This window comes from Rattus norvegicus, chromosome 3 (genome assembly GCF_021556685.1).
Source record: "Rattus norvegicus strain SHRSP/BbbUtx chromosome 3, alternate assembly SHRSP_T2T, whole genome shotgun sequence".
NCBI classification, from domain to species: Eukaryota; Metazoa; Chordata; class Mammalia; order Rodentia; family Muridae; genus Rattus; species Rattus norvegicus.
In genome coordinates this window covers 104727054-104744524 of record NC_141536.1, presented here as the reverse complement: position 1 = coordinate 104744524, position 17471 = coordinate 104727054, and the positions used below count along the sequence as shown (strand labels likewise).

The following is a 17471-nucleotide window of genomic DNA, read 5'->3' as shown; positions in this document are numbered from 1 at the left end:
TCCCTTGGAACAGGATCAGTTGTGAGCTGCTATGTGGGTTCTGGGGAACTAAGCTCAGATCCTGGGGAAGAGCTACAGATGTTTATAACCACTGAGCCATCTCCCCAGACCAATGTGGGAAGCTTCCAAAGAACAGGACTTCTAAAGAATGGGATCATATAATTGTTGTTATACCATAGATCAACACAATGGCTTGTTCTGTGTAGGCTCTGGATGTTAGACAGCGAAATATAAAAGCAATTTAAAAAAATCCCTGTTTTCCTCCTGGCTGATAAACCATTGCATTTAAAAACCATCACTCATACAAAAAAGGTAAGCAAATGCTTTAGTAGTAAAACTAGGTTGATAAATTCCTAGTTTATTATTCAGAGACACAAGTCACTTGCAGACATCAGTGAGGTGCACTTGAAGAAGGAAAAGGGATCGTTTCTTTACATCTATTTGCTTCGTGACACTAAGACGGCAAGTTAATTAGGAGGCTTCCTGCACCCTCTTCTTAGAGATGCACACACTGAGAGCATTTTAATTCTGATGAGCTGTGTGCACATCTTACAGTTTATGTCCCACTGTGTAACAGGATGGGAAAATGAAAGGCTTTGAGCAGATGGCAACCAGAGCCAGGGCTCTCCTAGGCCCATTTTCATGTGTGAGAATGGTCTCATCGGATGTCTATAAAGTTGTGACTGAAAAAGTTGATCTGTATTCAGAGCCAAGGTATTTTGAGAACATGCATTGTTCGTATACAATCTTTTCTTTTCTTCCACGGGGACTAAATAAGTAGACCTCACTTCACACTGCTCTGCCCTTCTGGAATCACCCATGGCCTGTGTGGTACTTGTATCATGTCTGCATCTTGGAAAGTTCCATCACTGTTTACCGTTGGACTCCCCAACAGTGCCACTTTCTCTGATAGTTTCCCAGGTATCCATACATGCTCTGGGCCAACCACCTACACTCCTCTTGGAGTGCAGAGAGGATCCTGCTAACTCTTTAAATTTGGAACTTCGCTTGGCCCAAGTGTGCCCACAGCATCTGTTGTGGTTTATTCTCATCTGTCCCCTTAAATGAGGGACTGCTGTCAGGTTAGGAAGATCAACTCCAGTGTTGGCTGCCAGCAGAGCTAATATGAAACATCTCACCACACCTCTGGTGGCAGCCCCAAGGTGATGGGTATGGTTGTGTGGTCGAGAAACTACTAAATCTCCCGTGTCCCGGATGATATGAAAACAAAGTACATTTGGAGTTCTTCTTTGGTAGCTACAGAATGATTAGATTATAGCTTGGAAGGAGGAAAATCCTATATGATTTTAACAATGAATTAGTTGTGCAGATGTTTCAGACCTGCTGGTTGCTCTTAGAGTTATAATAACTGGCTGCTGGGCAAACACCATGTGATTGGCTGTATTTGAGATCCATCATTCATCTGGGTGTTTTTAGCCATAAGCAGCCTTAGAGGCTAATAATCTGTGTATATAGACTGGGAGTGAGTCTGCTTTTGATATGTATGTAGATAAGTTTGTTGTGACAATGGCTTTTAAATTTCTCAGAGGCTTCTCAATGTAGAAATTTTACAAGTTACCCTTCGCCATTACATTGAAAACTAGATACCCTTTGCTCAGGAGATTTTAAGGATCTATATGCTTTATGTTGAGGGCATGGGAGTTCTTGGTCCTGGTAGTGATAATTCTAAGGCTAGCTATGAATTGAATTGATTTGCTCATTTTCCTGATAGAGTCTTGACAGTTGCGTGAAGACAGGGTTTTTCTCTGCATCTTCAGAACATTTTTTAGTTTGTTGACTTCCTTAGTGTATTCCAGAGTCCTCAAAACATAAGGTCTGGCTCCCTGGCTTCTTCAAATGATTCCACCTGATTCAGCTCTTGTCACCCCTGCCTACTTTTGCTAGTTTAGGTTCCCCTAATTTCAAGAGTACTTTTTTCCCCAGTGAAATGAATTTTGCTTTTATATCATGCAGGTACTATTCAGTCCTCTACCCTCTGGAGAGAAAAATCTCTGACGCCAAGTCTCGGGAACTAGTGATGTACATCTGGGCCCATGCAGTGGTGGCCAGCGTCCCTGTGTTTGCTGTGACCAATGTAGCTGACATCTATGCTACATCCACCTGCACGGAAGTCTGGAGCAACTCCTTGGGCCACCTGGTGTATGTCCTGATCTACAACGTCACCACGGTCATTGTGCCTGTGGCTGTGGTATTCCTCTTTCTTATCCTGATCCGGAGGGCCCTGAGTGCCAGTCAGAAGAAGAAAGTCATCATCGCTGCACTGAGGACCCCACAGAACACCATCTCTATCCCCTATGCATCCCAGCGGGAGGCAGAGCTACATGCCACCCTGCTCTCCATGGTGACAGTTTTCATCCTCTGCAGCGTACCCTATGCCACCCTGGTTGTCTACCAGACTGTGCTCAATGTACCTAACACTTCTGTGTTCTTGCTTCTCACTGCTATTTGGCTGCCCAAAGTCTCACTGTTGGCCAACCCTGTGCTCTTCCTAACTGTGAACAGATCAGTACGCAAATGCTTGGTGGGGACCCTGGTGCAGTTGCACCACCGGTACAGTCGCCGCAATGTGGTTAGTACAGGGAGTGGGGTGGTTGAGCCTAGCCTTGAGCCCAGCATGCGCTCTGGTAGCCAGCTCTTGGAGATGTTCCACATTGGACAGCAACAGATCTTTAAGCCCTCGGAGGATGAGGAAGAGAGTGAGGCCAAGTATCTTGGCTCAACTGATTTCCAGGCCAAGGAGGTACTCACCTCCTCCCCAGAGGGCGAGGAGTCACAGCTTGCACCCTCTGTGCCGCCTCCAGGCACAGTAGACTCTGTATCTCGGGTGTCCCCAGTAGCCCCCGTGGAACCTGGCATATTCCCTGATAAGTATTCCCTGCAGTTTGGCTTTGGGCCTTTCGAGTTGCCCCCTCAGTGGCTCTCTGAGACTCGAAATAGCAAGAAGAGGCTGCTTCCCCCACTGGGCAATACCCCAGAAGAGCTGATCCAGACAAAGGTGCCCAGAGTGAGCAGGGTGGAGCGGAAGATGAGCAGAAACAATAAAGTGAGCATTTTTCCAAAGGTAGACTCCTAGCGAGGACTATGAGTGCCTGAGAGTGTAAGGGAGCTTGTATATTCCTGTTCTCCCTTCCCTCTGGCTGCCACTGTGGGGCGATAACTCCTTTACATGGCAAATGCTTCTGAATGAAAGGGAAGTCTACAGAAAACCCAATGTCCTCTTTATTGAGGGAGTATATATCTATCTTAGTGATCTGTGTCCTTCATCACATTCAGTGTAAGCTGGGCAGAATGGAACAGGTCTGAGGGCTCTCTGACACATTTTCTGGGAGATTCCTCCTTTTTTTGTGTGCAGCAAAGAACTCAAATGGAGCAGGCACTCCAAGGAGGCCCAGGATAATTCTGGGCTTCAATGGCCACAGAGAAGAAGCTAATTTGTTTTTAAAATGTTTGTTTTGTTTTGTTTTGTTTTGTTTTTGAGACTGGATTTCTCTATGTAGCCCCACCCTACAGATTGGGCTGGCCTTGAACTCAGAGAGCCACCTGTCTCTGCCTTCTGAGTGCTGGGCTTAAAGGTCTGTGCCCACATGCCCACTTAAGAAGCCTATTTGGGTAGCTAAATAAGAATAACAAATAGGAAAATATCTGAGAAGACAGAGCCATGGTGTCGAATGGTTTTTGCTAGATTTCACAATCACCCAACTCCTGGTTGCTAATACCCCTCGTCTGGATTTCTGGGTCATAAAGGGGGGATGACTGGATTTATCTTAGGATAGACAGGGCAGTGTCTGAGGGAGCCTTTTTGTCCTTGATTATCTCTCCACCCTGTTGGTATCACCAAGGCCTCCAACAAATGTACCTGCTTCCACCAGTCAGCCATGCTGCCTGGAAACCACTGCCAACCATTCACTGTGTGTCCATTTTATCAGCAACAAGAAGGGAAGATTTGTGGTGGCGAAGACAGGCTGAGAAATGCCCACCATGAATAACCTTTTTTCTCTCTCACGTGATTAAGAGCAAAAGACTAGACTCAGTATAGGGGGGTATAGGCACAAAGTAAAACGTCCTAACTGGCAAATGTTTGGAATTAAAAGGTGCTTAAGAAATGTAGGTGGCATGCACTGGGTCGTTTGGCACCATTAAGGTAAAAATCCTTGATTAGCACAAGCGACTCTGCCCTAAGACTTATTAGTTTGACATACAGGACACGCCCACCCGCCAGTCTCATTTTCAGTGTGTTCTGATTCTGGATCCCACAGAAGGTGAGCAGAGCAGGAGAAATAATGATTGCAAATGCTAAAGCAATTCCCACCCTGATTTAGCACTCCATCCTCTACTTCCAATGAAGTTCAGGTATGAGCCATGGTGGATGGGAGAATGTGCTCTCTCAGCAGCTCAGTGCCCTGGCTCTCATGTGTGAGCCACTCTGGGACTGATGTACCAGACCTAATTCAAACCCAACTCTCCCCTCATACATCAAGTTGGGAGCTCTGCTCTTCTTAGGGTGTTTTGTTCTTGTTTGTGGTCCTTGGTGGAGCCAGTCGGGCACCTTGAATGGATAGGTATTCCTACGAGCAAACTTCTACATCTCAAAGGCAGTGGTCCTAGCAGCACGTTTAGCCATGCTGGCCCATCGCCCCTAAGAGGAAGCTCAGCCCGTGTATAGGGAGACTCCTTTTCTTTTCTTCTATTGTGTTATGTCTTGTGAACCCCAACATCTCCTCCTTGGAGAGGGGGCGCCTTCCTTTCTGTGCACTGCCTCACAGACTTGTTTTCTCACGTCAGAGACAGGGTACTGTGCCCCTCTTGTGGCTCTGTGGCCCTCTGGGCCCTGTGTACCTGCCATCTGTAGCTCTTCGTCCTGATGCTGTGTTAATGCTGTGGCCCTCCAAGCTCATCTTTCAAAGCCTTCTTAATTGTTACAGCTTTTACTAAGGGGAAAAATAATCCCTCAGAGAATCCTATGTACCAGAGAAGAACCTGTGAAATGTACGTGTGTTGCTGTCGTCCTGACCTGTATGTGTGACTTAATAAATTCTCAACAGCGGAGTTTGGTTCACCAAATTCTCATGTATGTTGGAAAGAGAAGGCTGACGTCTAGCAGGCTGTCGCCGAGTGTATTTCTATACTCTTTGAAGAATAACATTTTAATAAAAATTATAAAGCTGTTTCTGAGCTCTAATGATTATTTGAGCTGTTTTCCCTCCCTGAACGTATCCTTAAACATAGCCTCAAATAAAAGAGAGCTGTTTGTCTCCCAAGAAAGCAATTGCAGCACCATAGAAACATTTTCCTATGTTGTTGTTGTTGAATGAATGAGAATTAATTCCCCAGGAGGAAATGCCACATCTAAGTGCAGGTCACAGAGATGGATTCTGAGTTGTGCTGATGAATGGGCTGTGCGAATCGCCCAGTGGCTCCATGGCAGTTGTGACGTGAAGCCTCATGAACTTTCTGGTCTTTAGGGTTCTAGACTTGGGACAGGTGAAGAAACTATCATGTGCTTCTGTTTCCTTTCTGTTATATGGAATGATAATTGTGACAGACTTTATTGTTATGATGTCATCTCTGATCACACTGAATTGTCAACAGTCAGCCCTTGATGGGCTCATCCACTCTCTTCCCTGCATGCAGCCATGACCTGCTTTCTCTGCTTTCTTCCCTCAGAGAAATATTTCTTCTGGTAATATTTACCCTAGGGATGTAGAAATCAGTGAAAAATTCCCTTGTTCTTCTGCTTGTCAACCACAGGAGACACATGTCCAGTTCTTAGAAGACCAAATAGAAGTAAATGCCTGTTGTCACTCTGTTGCCTAATCAATACACTCCTAGATTGGCTCTTACTCTAGCCTCTATTATGCTCTGAAGGATCCCCTACCCCAATTTTCTACCTGCACAAAGCTTTACTGTGAACTGTGTGTTCAGTAAAACTCAAGCACAGGGGAGAAAGTTCATGAGCATGCATAAGGGTTAAATGGTGTGCCTCAACGGAGTCTGACCCAGTACAGCTAAATCAATGCTGGTCCTTAGCGTGTTAAAAAAAAAGAGACCAGGGGATTTCTTCAGAATGCTATTCAGAGAGCCACACTAACTGGTGCTTTCCCAGGTTAGTCTAACAATCATAATCACAGTGCTGACACTTTGGACAGTGCCTACACAAAGGACTGTTTAAATCCCTAGGGAGAGAAACCATAAGCCACAGTGTTACTTTGGACAATTCAGAAGCCATAACTGGAAACAAATGCACATAGATTCCGATGCCAGTGACACAGAAGGAGAACAGAACACACAGACGGTGTCAGGAGTCACATACAAACCCAGAGTGGCCTGTCTACAGGAAAGGAGACTCGAGTCCATCACCCGCAGCACTGCATCTCTATTGACATCCGAGATCAAGTTTGATTGCTGGGACTGGAGAGAAGAGCCCCTTGTCACCCCGACTCTGTGATGTTCAGCTTGTGGCACACCTGTATCCAGGGATCAGGGGTTGGTGTGCACTGCAGGCCTGAAATGTTCTAGGGGGAAAGAGTTTATGCCAATCTGAGTTTTCATGAAGGGCAAGGATTAGTAGTACTTTCATATTTTTAACTGCATCTTAAGTGTTTTGCAATTTTCATTATACATACATATATATATATATTTTTGAAAGAGGATCTCTCCCTCCCTGACAGCCATTAACTAATGCTTTCAGACTGAAGTCTACCAAGCTATAATGCAACTAACACTGTGACAAGGTGATTCCCTTCCCTCAAATAGTTACGAAACTTTACTACGTTTATGCCACAACTGTTGTGCTATATTAGAGTTGTGAGGCCTGAAGAGAAGTGCATCATGGTAAATAAGAGGATGTGTGTGTGTGTGTGTGTGTGTGTGTGTGTGTGTGTGTGTGTGAGAGAGAGAGAGAGAGAGAGAGAGAGAGAGAGAGAGAGAGAGAGAGAGAGAGAGAGAGAGAGAAATTAGTAATTGAGATAGGTACTGGCCTCCCAGGGCAGCTTCAAAGGCCTTTGTGTGGGAAGCTTTTAGCATAAGTAGGAATGAGCTCTGATTCCCAGGCCTCTGCTCTAGGTCCCAGCCAGTGTTTTCCCTCACTTATGCTGACGCATCACTTAGTTTGTCAGGAGAATAAAGTCCTGGGGCCTTGCATAACTAGGAAACTGATCTCCAGCATGGTTTTATGGAAATCTGCACAACTATCCCTGTTCTCAGCATTCAGGAGCCTCTTACTGTCAAATTTAAATGAATTAGTGATAGATAAATGAATAAATAAATGAGAAATACTAGCCTGTGGGGCAGTGGCGAGACCTTCCTTTCTGGTGGAAGATCTGCAGTTTAGGAGCACGGTTGCTTGTCCTTAAGGATTCCTCTAAAGACTTGGGCCAGGTCTAATGGCACAGAAGGTACTTTATACCCTTCTCTCCTCACCCCTCAAGTCTTGTTTGCATTCAGTAGATATTGTGTAAGTTCTCAAGCTGCGTGTGTGTGTGTGTGTGTGTGTGTGTGTGCATGTGTGTGAATACTGACATGATTCCTGAGGTATGTAATAGTCATGAACAATAATTCTTTTTCCAGCTGTATTGATCAGAATTTAGTGATCCCAAATTTATTAGTTTTTATTCATTGCAATCCACAAATAATATAGCATCTACAAAAGGCGGTGCCAGGACGAACATGAAAATTTCCAACCTAGATTTCTCCCTCCAGCTAGATTTCAAAAGCAAAGGTAGAATAAAAATATTTACAAATGATCACTTCTCAGAAAACTTACCTCTTATGTACTCTTTCTAAAAGGCACTAGAGGACATTGTCTTATAAGAGGAAGAGAGGAAGGAGGAAGAGGAGAAGGAGGAGGAGGAAAAGGATGGAGGAGAGGAAGCAACTAAGTTTGACAGAGGGTCTATGTCACTGATGATAGCAGTGGTTAACCCTGGTGTCCTGGGAAGGGGACCTGAGAATGACAGACAGTGCTGAGGTCACCAGTCCACGATGGAATGATGTGATTTGAGACATCTCAGTCCACTTCTGCTACCATGACAGGATCCCACAGACCAGACGACTTATGAAGAACAGATGTGTTTCTCAGTTTTTGAAGAAGGGAGTCTAAGATCGAGGGGTCAGCAGGTTCTACTCTGTGAAGAGAGCACTCCTGTGCTTCCAAGATTGGCATCTTGCTGCTGCATTGTCTGGAGGTCCAGGATGTGCTTACATGGTGGACGTAGAAAAGCAAGCCCATTAGGTCCATGAAATCTCGTTTATACGAGCTGTATCTCCATCCAGAAGGGAAGAGCCAGCCCCCGTGGCTTAGACGCCTTGTGAAGGTCCAACATGGTAAAAACACCATATTCCCGTTAATGTGATGTTCACCTCATGGTCCTTTCTTCTGTCATGGGGTCGCCATTATAGTCTGATAAAAGTAGAACACATGCTTAGGGTGCATCAGGCTTCCCATTTAAACCAACAACAAAACAGAACAGGCAAAAAAAAAACAAAAAGCAAAAACAAAAACAACACAACAACAAAACCCAGGCAGAAAGAAGGCAAGGGAAGCAGGCAGATAAAGTGAAAATTTTTGGGCTTTTTTGGAAACTCATCTGTGTCATGTGATGTTTTCTATCTTATGAGAGGATGCCTTTGCTGAAGCAGACACATGGGGGGATGTTTTGTTAAGAACAGACATGTGTTGTTTTTCTGGAATCTGCCTGGAGAAAGGGCATGTGATGTTCTGCCGGAGTAGACACCTGAGAGAACGCATGATGTTTGGAAAGGGTATAAATATAACCCAACAGACAGTGGAAGACATTGGTTCTGGCGTTGGTTCCTGTTGCTGCTCTTTGCTGGTCTCCACTGGGCTTTGCTGATGCTGGTCTTCACTGATGACAATGAGGCCTTGGTTCATCTTGCCTTCTTCACTGAGCATCGCCAGTCACAATGAAAAAACCCCAAAAAAATTCTGGTGGTGTTCCAGTGGCTTCTTTTTTTTTTTTTAATTCTTGGTTATTTTATTTATTTACATTTCAAATGTTATCCCTTTTCCCAGTTCCCCTCTAGAAACTCCTTATCCCATTCTCCCTTTCCCTGCTTCTATGAGGGTGCCCTCCCCCCAGCCACTCCCACCTCACTGCCCTAGCATTCCCCTATAATGAGGCATAGACCCTTCATAGGACTAAGGGCCTCTCATCCCACTGATGCCAGATAAAGCCATCTTCTGCTACATGTGCAGCTGGAGCCATGGGTCCCTTCATGTGTATTTTTTGGTTGATGGTTTAGTCCCTGGAAGCTCTGAGGGGTCAGGTTGTTGATACTGTTGTTCTTTTCAGTGTCTTCTTGCTGCTTCTGCAGACTTGTACCAATTGCCAGAGCCTTGGGGCTTCTTCTGGATCAAACTGCCATTGCTGATTCGTGAATGGTGTTTGTGAGTGGATCGAGCTACTGCTGCTGATTCATGTATACTGCTGCTGCTACCCTGACAACGAAGATTGAAATCACCCCAAAGAACTATTTCTAAGCAGGTCCACATCCTTCTTTGCCCCGTTAACCTTTCCTTTCCACTACCTCTAGTGGGTGGGGTGCTAGAAGGGAGGTTAAAGCATTTAAGAGCCCTTATTAGAGTAGGTTTTGAAAAACATAAGCTTATAGGCAGGATGTCTTATTTGTATTGGGTCCACAAATCTTGCAGCCCAGATGAAGGAAACTAGACTTCTTTAGGGAGATGGTTAAGGTGGACATTTAGGAATAGCACTTGCTGAGAACACATGAGGACCCAAGCTTAGATCTTGACGCCCATGTAAAAAGCCACGTGTGGCTACACATGCATCTAACCTGGCACTGTACAGGGCAGAGACAGGACTGTTGCTGCTCCTTGCTGGCCACCAGCCTAGCTCAAGTTCAGTGAAAGATCCCGCTTTGAGGGAGTAAGGTGAACAGTTGAGAGGACTCCACTTCCTTCCCTAGTTGCCCACGTGTGTGATGGGCATGTATATTTTATACATACACTCAAGTGCCTATACCACACACATACATATCACCCTAGTCCACAAACAAGAGTGTAATGCATCTCAGAGGATGGCCTCAGAGTTTACGGGCTGTACAAACCGGACTCAGTGGTTTATTAGAACTAAACAAAACCCCTCCAAATTAAAGATGAAGCCATTAGGTTGGGAGGGGTTGAGGAGGTGGAGGTGAACCTAGAAAATGTTAGAGAGAAGACTGGGATAGGGGGTGTGAATCTGATCAAAATATATTGTATGAAATTCCTCAGAATTAATAAATTTTTTTAAAAAAGAATACAACTTATAGATGTCTTGCTAGTGACCTGTACATGAAGGCATTTGAGAGATATGGGAAGACTCAGCAACGGGCACAGGAGAGCCAAGCACAGCAATCGATAGAGCGATTGGGAAGTCTGGGAAGTGGGAGGCGGGAGGGGGAACATGGGCTAACTCTCAGGGGTGAATGATACTCACACGCATGCGCAGGTCAGTGTGAACGCCAGATACCGAGTTGACCAAGGACAGTGTGCTACTGCGAGAATGAAGGAGAGGCAGGAAGTGTTGACAGTGTTAGACATCTGCCATGACAGGAGCCAACCCCGGACGATGCAAAAGATAAAATATGCATATTACTTAGATCTGTGACAATATATTAAATGCCAGAAGGCACAACTCAGGTGAGAGTGGCTCTTCACCTCTGAGGCTCATTTGTTTGATGTGTTTTAAAGCTTTCTAAAAAAAAGTTATAATGAAAATCCATCTATCTGTATTGATAAACTAAAAAAAATAATGTTCAAAAACTTCAAAAATTTGGAGTGCACCTTCGACAACCAAAGAAGATACTGATGCTTCACTAAGGGAGGCTGAAGACATGAGGAGACTGCAGCTGTGAGGGGGTCAAGGGCTTCTGCAGGTCCCCATTGACTCAGTTCCTTCGGTTTTGCCATACAAACAAGGCAGCGATAGGCTGTTATCAACTCTGTTCCCCCTTGTATCTTCTGGGTGAGCAAGAAGAAAAATGCCCTTTTTTGGGTTTATTACTATTCTTTTGGGACACTGCTATTTGGTTATGGTAAATTTAACTTAAATAATACTAATTAGCTTCCGAAATCAGTTTATAATATTTATAATAATTTCTGATATTCTGGAGAAATATATGCAACTATATTGAGTGTAATGAACCCAAACATCTCAGTACTCATTTACTTATTAGTAACTCATGTTATTTACTTAAACCGTCTAAAGCGAATGCAATATAAGTCCATTTGCATCAACCACTCCGAGCCACGAGCACATTCTCGAGAAGTTCTTAATTAATTTTAATTTATGAACTCTGCCTTGAAGCGTGCTCCCTCAGTAGTGTTCAGTTTGTTATTGCCTGCTTTGTATTTATATATGATGCCTCACTGGAGAGTAGTAAAGCCAGCCCACACACTTTGTGCAGGAAACGACATGATCTCTGTTTCGCAGATGGGAACTGGAGGCACAGATGGCTTCGTCATTAGCCCTGAGAGATGATGTGAGTTCGAGACAGCTAAAAACAGTGCCGGGGCATTAAAGCCCATCCTTCCGCTTGCGCCCGCCGAGGCGCTGATGATCAGTGTCATCGTTCCTCATCGTGACTATTTTTGAATACCCACTTGGCACCAGGGACCAGATTAAAATCCTTAAAGCTCGGCAGCTGCTTCTGGCAGTGTTATTTTCTGATTTCCGTCTGCCTCGTGAGCACCCTTGTTCTACTGCAGAGATGTTTGGTTTGGGGTAAATGTCTTGAAGTGGTGAGCTGGCTCTGCCGAGACTCTTCATCGGCGTCATCCGACGTCGCTTGGCCTCCTTTTAATTCTGCATCCGGTTTAGCTTTAGCTGAATTGAGGGGCCGCTACCACCAAATCACTCGTCGTCGCCCACATTTCCGAGGGACGTGTGATGCTCTTTATTGCGAGCGCATAAAATACTGTCTAGATTTATTCATTTATAACAGTAAATACTACTAAACTTAATAATACCGTTATATTCAGGGTGAAGTGTTTGGGTTATGATCCGTGCTCTCTAGACATATTAGCGGAGAAAAGGACCGTGGAATGGTTCAGTAAATGATCGTTTGCTGGCAACAGTCACAGGCAGAAAGTGAAAATTAGATTTCATAGAGAGTAATTTTGATTGATGGATGATGGCAAGGTTATTTTAAGAACCTGGCCAAGTTCTTTCTCCATAAAATGACCATTTACTGCATATAGTCACAGCACTTAGAATTTAGAGGACCTTAGCCTAGCAGTATATCAGCCCTGTGATTTAACAGGAAGGAACCATCACCCCAAGAGTAACTACTTTGCTTAAGACCGTAGACCAGAATTTATGACCCTAAAAACCTCTAATCCATGAGAAAGATGTGTGGAGTGGAAGCCAATGCATTTTTAGTGTCTTCATCATTTAACTCACGCAGTAGATAGTAGATAAAAAGATAACCAACATTTTTCTAGTGTGGATTTTACTTTCTCCTTGTGAGTTATTGGGGACCAGTAAATGGGCATTGTACAGTTCATAACCAGAAGTGCTCTATCTCCTGACACTTTTTACCTAAACTGAAAGAGGAAATGGGGAGAATTTATGTGACCATCTAACTGCTGCCCTCCTTGGGGTCCCTGGGCATGATCAGAGACAAGGTTCACTCACACAGAACTAGCTTGCATGTGCACTTAACTCAAAACAAATGACCCGAGATTGAGAGTCAAATAAATGCAGGAGTGTGAGGGAGTCTCCCAGATATGAAATCCCCTGAAATGTGGGGCAGAGTGATGATATTTAGATTCATTAGAAAAAACTGGCAATTTTCAAAAGCTCCACCGTCGGAGTTACGGATGCAGCTTAACGCTTGAAACTCAAACCCGGTGACTCAACAGCAATTCGAATGGCACGTTTGACTTCACCATGACACCGTGGCAGTAATTTCCAACCCCAATAATCCAGTTATTGTATTTATAAGGGATAAGCCTGGACTGAGCAGGATTAGCGCTGTACTAACTTATTCCCCAGTTATGAGACCCTTTGCTTCTGCAGTTTCTCCTGGCCACGAGGTCCTGCTCCATCCTTGTTTCCTCCTCCTCCTCCTCCTCCTCCTCCTCCTCCTCCTCCTCCCCCTCCTCCTCCCCCTCCTCCCCCTCCTCCTCTTCCTCCTCCTCTTCCTCCTCCTCTTCCTCCTCCTCCTCCTCCTCTTCTTCTTCCTCCTCCTCTTCCTCCTCCTCTTCCTCCTCCTCCTCTTCCTCCTCCTCCTCCTCCTCCTCCTCCTCCTCCTCCTCTTTCTCCTCCTCCTCCTCTTCCTCCTCCTTCTCCTCCTCCTTCTCCTCCTCCTCCTTCCTTCCAGGTCCTTCTCTCTCTACCTGCCCCCATTCTCAAAGGCCTCCCATCCCACCTTTCCCCTCCACTGCCCAAGCACCAGTAAATGGGGAGAAGGTTCACGTGAGATCACCTGAGTATGTGATCGACTGCTTTTCCCGGGGTAACCCCCTCATGAGGAAGCAGAATTAACATCAGAATTCAAATAGCGTCAGGCCAACCCACAACATGGCACCTCCAAAATATTGTATTTTCTCTGGCAGGTGAGATGGCTAGCAGGTAAGGGTGCTTATAACCAAGCCAGGCAACCGGAATTTGATCTCTAGAATCTACATGGTGGGAGGAGAGAACTGACTGTCACAAGTTGTCTTCTGACTGTTGAGTTTTGGTCTGTTGCGATGAATTGCAATGCTAAATCCTGGCCCCGGTTGCCCCCACAGATGAGGAGAATCTCAGGCAGACCCAAGTGATGCTATGTTACCTTGCCCCACCAAGGTATCCCTGGTCGGTGAATAAAGGTGCCTATAGCTTATAGTTGAGTGGAGGACAGATAGGCAGAGTTTTGGTTGTGTGTGGTGGTGGTGGTGGTGGGGCTGGGTTTCTGAGGCAGAGACCGTGAGGAGAGAGAGAGAGGAAGATGGAGAGAGGAGAAGATGTTATGGGCTTGGTGAGTCATGAAAACTTGGCCAATTGGAGCTAAGAGCTGCCCAAATGGAACACGGCAAGTTATAACTCAGAGTTATTGATGGGGAAGTAGATTTTAATAGCTTAAAGGGTAGATATCTGCCCAGGTCTAGTGCCTTTAAGGCTTACATAAATATAAAAATGGTGTGTCTTTTATCTGGGAACTGAATGGTCAAAGGCTGGGTAGAAACCCCTGCTCGAGATTAAATATTACAACACCTGACTTCTACACATGTGCACACCTGTGCATGGGCACACATCTACACTAAATAAACAACTATAAAAACTTTCTCTAGTTCTACAGAATGAGGAAACATTTTAGCAGTTTTCATTCCAAGATTTGATAAAGGAGCTGGAAGTGAGAAGAGGTTTTCTCTTCCAGAATCGGTAACTATAAATCAGGACACAGAGGCTTCTTATTTTAAAGCTTAGGCCTTTGACTTGGGCACTTTCACAGCTCTAACCCGACTAATACCGGCACTCATCCTGCCACGTAGCCAAGCCTACCTCTCTGCTCACTCTGACCCATGCTTTCACCTCACGTCTGCTGGCGAATCTCCTGCTTCTGATTGTTCTCCCAGCATCCCTTTCTCTACCCCAAAGTTTTGCCCTCCACCTCTTGCCCAGCTATTGCCTGTCAGATCTGTATTACAGCCAATCAGATACAAGTCTAGATTGCCCCAGGCAAGCGAGGAAGAGCAAATATTTGCAAAATAGAAAAACAGGTAAGGGGCCATCAAAATGGCAATACCAGAATCCTGCCAGTATTTAGTCCTCCGTGGGAGAGCTAACAGTACAGAGACACACCTCCGTACAGTGTACTCCAACAGTATAAAGGTGGATCACAGATGCAGTCTCATAAAACATGAGGAGATCGATAATCCATTCGATTAAGCTGTGCTATACAAATAGTGCATGTGCTTTGTGGCTTTGCTTAATTCCTTTTTAGATGATTGCAGGAGACAAGAATGAAGGCTCTTACTATTACCTGGATGTTTCTTGCTGCCTGGCTGGTTGAGCAGGTACCCCTTACATTGGTGTGAATGTCTTTTCATTTGGGGCGGGGAGGGCTATTTCCAAAGAAAGTCACGGCTGCTTAAAGCAGGAGAATCACAGCGTCTTCAGGCTGAAGACGTGGAAAGCTTCTCTGTGTGCTGCATCTAGCGCGGCTCTAGGGATGAACCCAGACTCTTAAGGAAATGAAGAACAGACAGACACACAGACAAGCTGGGATTGACTGGAACGGGGTCTCTGCTGGAGAAACCTAGCACCCCAGCAGAGTTTTTATAAACAGTTGAACAGGGGGGCAGGGTTACTCCATGCAGATAAACCAGGAGGCAGGTTTTACTAATCTCACCAGGAGCAGTCTCCGCAGAGGAACATCTTCAGGCTAGAAACATACAGCGGGGAGGAAGTATAGTGGGCATTTGCCACATGCAGAACAGAGGAAGCTTTTGCTATTCCTCTGATTCCCATTCCAGGGGCCGGAGGAACTTTGCTAATCTCATGGGTTGGAGGCTTTGGGGTCCTTGACATAGCTGTGCCTGTGTCAAACAATACATATTCACCCAGGACTTCCCACACTCAAGGCCTCCTCTGCTCTCCACACATATTTCCTGTATTGTGTTAGCAGAACAAACAGACTGTGCAAGGTTAAGGGCCTGGCTTCTGGCCATGTAGCTCTTGGCAGAGAAAGACCCAGCATCCAGTGATGTGAGATGTATAAAGCGGTTTTGTGCACTTGTAGGTTGAATCCTGGGAAGATAAAATATCAATTAGAATAGTAACTCTGGTTTGTCTATTATGATAAAAATCGAGAGAAAACAAAGCAAACGCCATTAAATAAGTTGTGATCAGCATTGATCAAGACAACTGTTTCCAGTCTACCTCACACAGTGTGAGCTCAGAAAGAAACGTTGTCTTGAATTTAGACTATGTATATATATAAAAGAGCCTCAAGAGAAAATGCAAAACTCAAGCTCTTTAAGAATGCCAGGATGGGGCAGTCTGACCTTGACTGATGAACAGGTCTCTGTGGCTATCCAGTTATTATTTATTTCTGAGATATTACTTCGAAGGAAAACTATTTCTGTGCATCGCTGCTTAAGACCCTTAGTGCTGGTTTGCATGTATACTCGCCATGTTACCCTAATTGGTTTCATTTCTTTAACTTTAGAGTGAAGTAAGTGCAGACATTTATGGTAAAGTTTTCTGTAACATACACTGTCGCTTCATTTCAACACGATTAATGGTTGATCTTCCTTCCCAACTTGACAAAACTTAGAATCAATCATGCAGGAGAGAGAACCTCTTAAGGTTGTCCATGACATTTCCAGGGAGGTTTAAGTGGGAAGCTATGCCCCTGAACACAGGGAGCAACATCCCAAGGGCTGAGGCCCAGAACAAACAAAAGGGAGAAGGCCTATGAAGCACCAGCGTTTATTTCCCTCAGCACCCTGACCAGGAGTAACCAGCTACTTCCTGCTTCCGCTGCCTGCTCCTCCTGCTGTGGCTTCTCCGCAATGATAGACTGTATCCTCTAGAGGGGCTTCTCTGCAATGATAGACTGTATCCTTCAAACCACCAGCCGGAATCAACCCTTCTTCTCTTAGGTTGCTTTTGTTGAGTATTTTGCCATAGTTGCGAGTCAAAGGCAACTAATACAGAACCCGAACTACATTTTAACAAACAGAGCAAGCTACGGATCATAAGGAACAAACAAAACTCCGACGCTATTCGTTCTGTTTTGCATTCAAAGGCAAGCTTGCTAGTAGGCTAGAAGCAGGCAGCCTGTTACCTGTGCTGTTTTTCAGCCCAGGGTTGATTGCTGCCAAGAAATCATCAAACTTCTTAGCCATTATCCACGTGGTGTGCAGTGTGTGTCTCACTCACCCTCCTGGCAGCAGAGAGGTGGTGGGACCAGACCACGTGGTCTTAGCTGGTTTCAGCAAGGGACCTGGGGCTTGCCTCAGGAAGTTTCTGGCCACTCTTTACTGTACAGGTACAGGGCTGTGTGACTTTGGGACCAGCAACATAATGAAAGTGTTAAGCAGATGTTACTTGAGGGAACCCCTTCAGGGGGGAAACTCTGTCCCTTTCTCTCAAGGAGAAACTTGGCAAGCTGCACTCTTGAGGGCAGAATTGAAAAGACCCCACCCCCAGCCTCATGTTACAGCAGGAATCAGAACGCAGCCTCATCTTCATTGGTTTGCTGTTTTTAAAAACAAATCTCTGGAGGCTGGGGTGCTGGCTTGGTGGTTAGGAACCCTGAGTGCTCTTATGGAGAACCAGAATGCAGTTCCTAGCCCCCACATTGGGCCACTGCCAACTGTCAGTAGTTCTAGTTCTAAGGGGACCAGATACCATCTTCTGCCCTTTATAGGGCATGTGCTTTGGTGCACACTCATTCCTACACACACACACACACACACACACACACACACACACACA

General features: G+C 45.2%; 1 protein-coding gene across 16 annotated transcripts in view; it reads left to right on the top strand.

Moving 5' to 3' along the window:
* Gpr176 (G protein-coupled receptor 176) overlaps positions 1-5188 on the top strand; it is a 101767-nt gene extending 96579 nt beyond the window's left edge. For 15 of the 16 annotated variants that reach the window (XM_087646880.1, XM_087646862.1, XM_087646834.1 and 12 more), the window contains one exon: positions 1975-5188. In XM_087646880.1, the coding sequence (XP_087503006.1) occupies positions 1975-3094 (1120 nt within the window). In that variant the 3' untranslated portion in view covers positions 3095-5188. 16 annotated transcript variants of the gene reach the window in all.
* The last annotated feature ends 12283 nt before the right edge of the window (positions 5189-17471 follow it).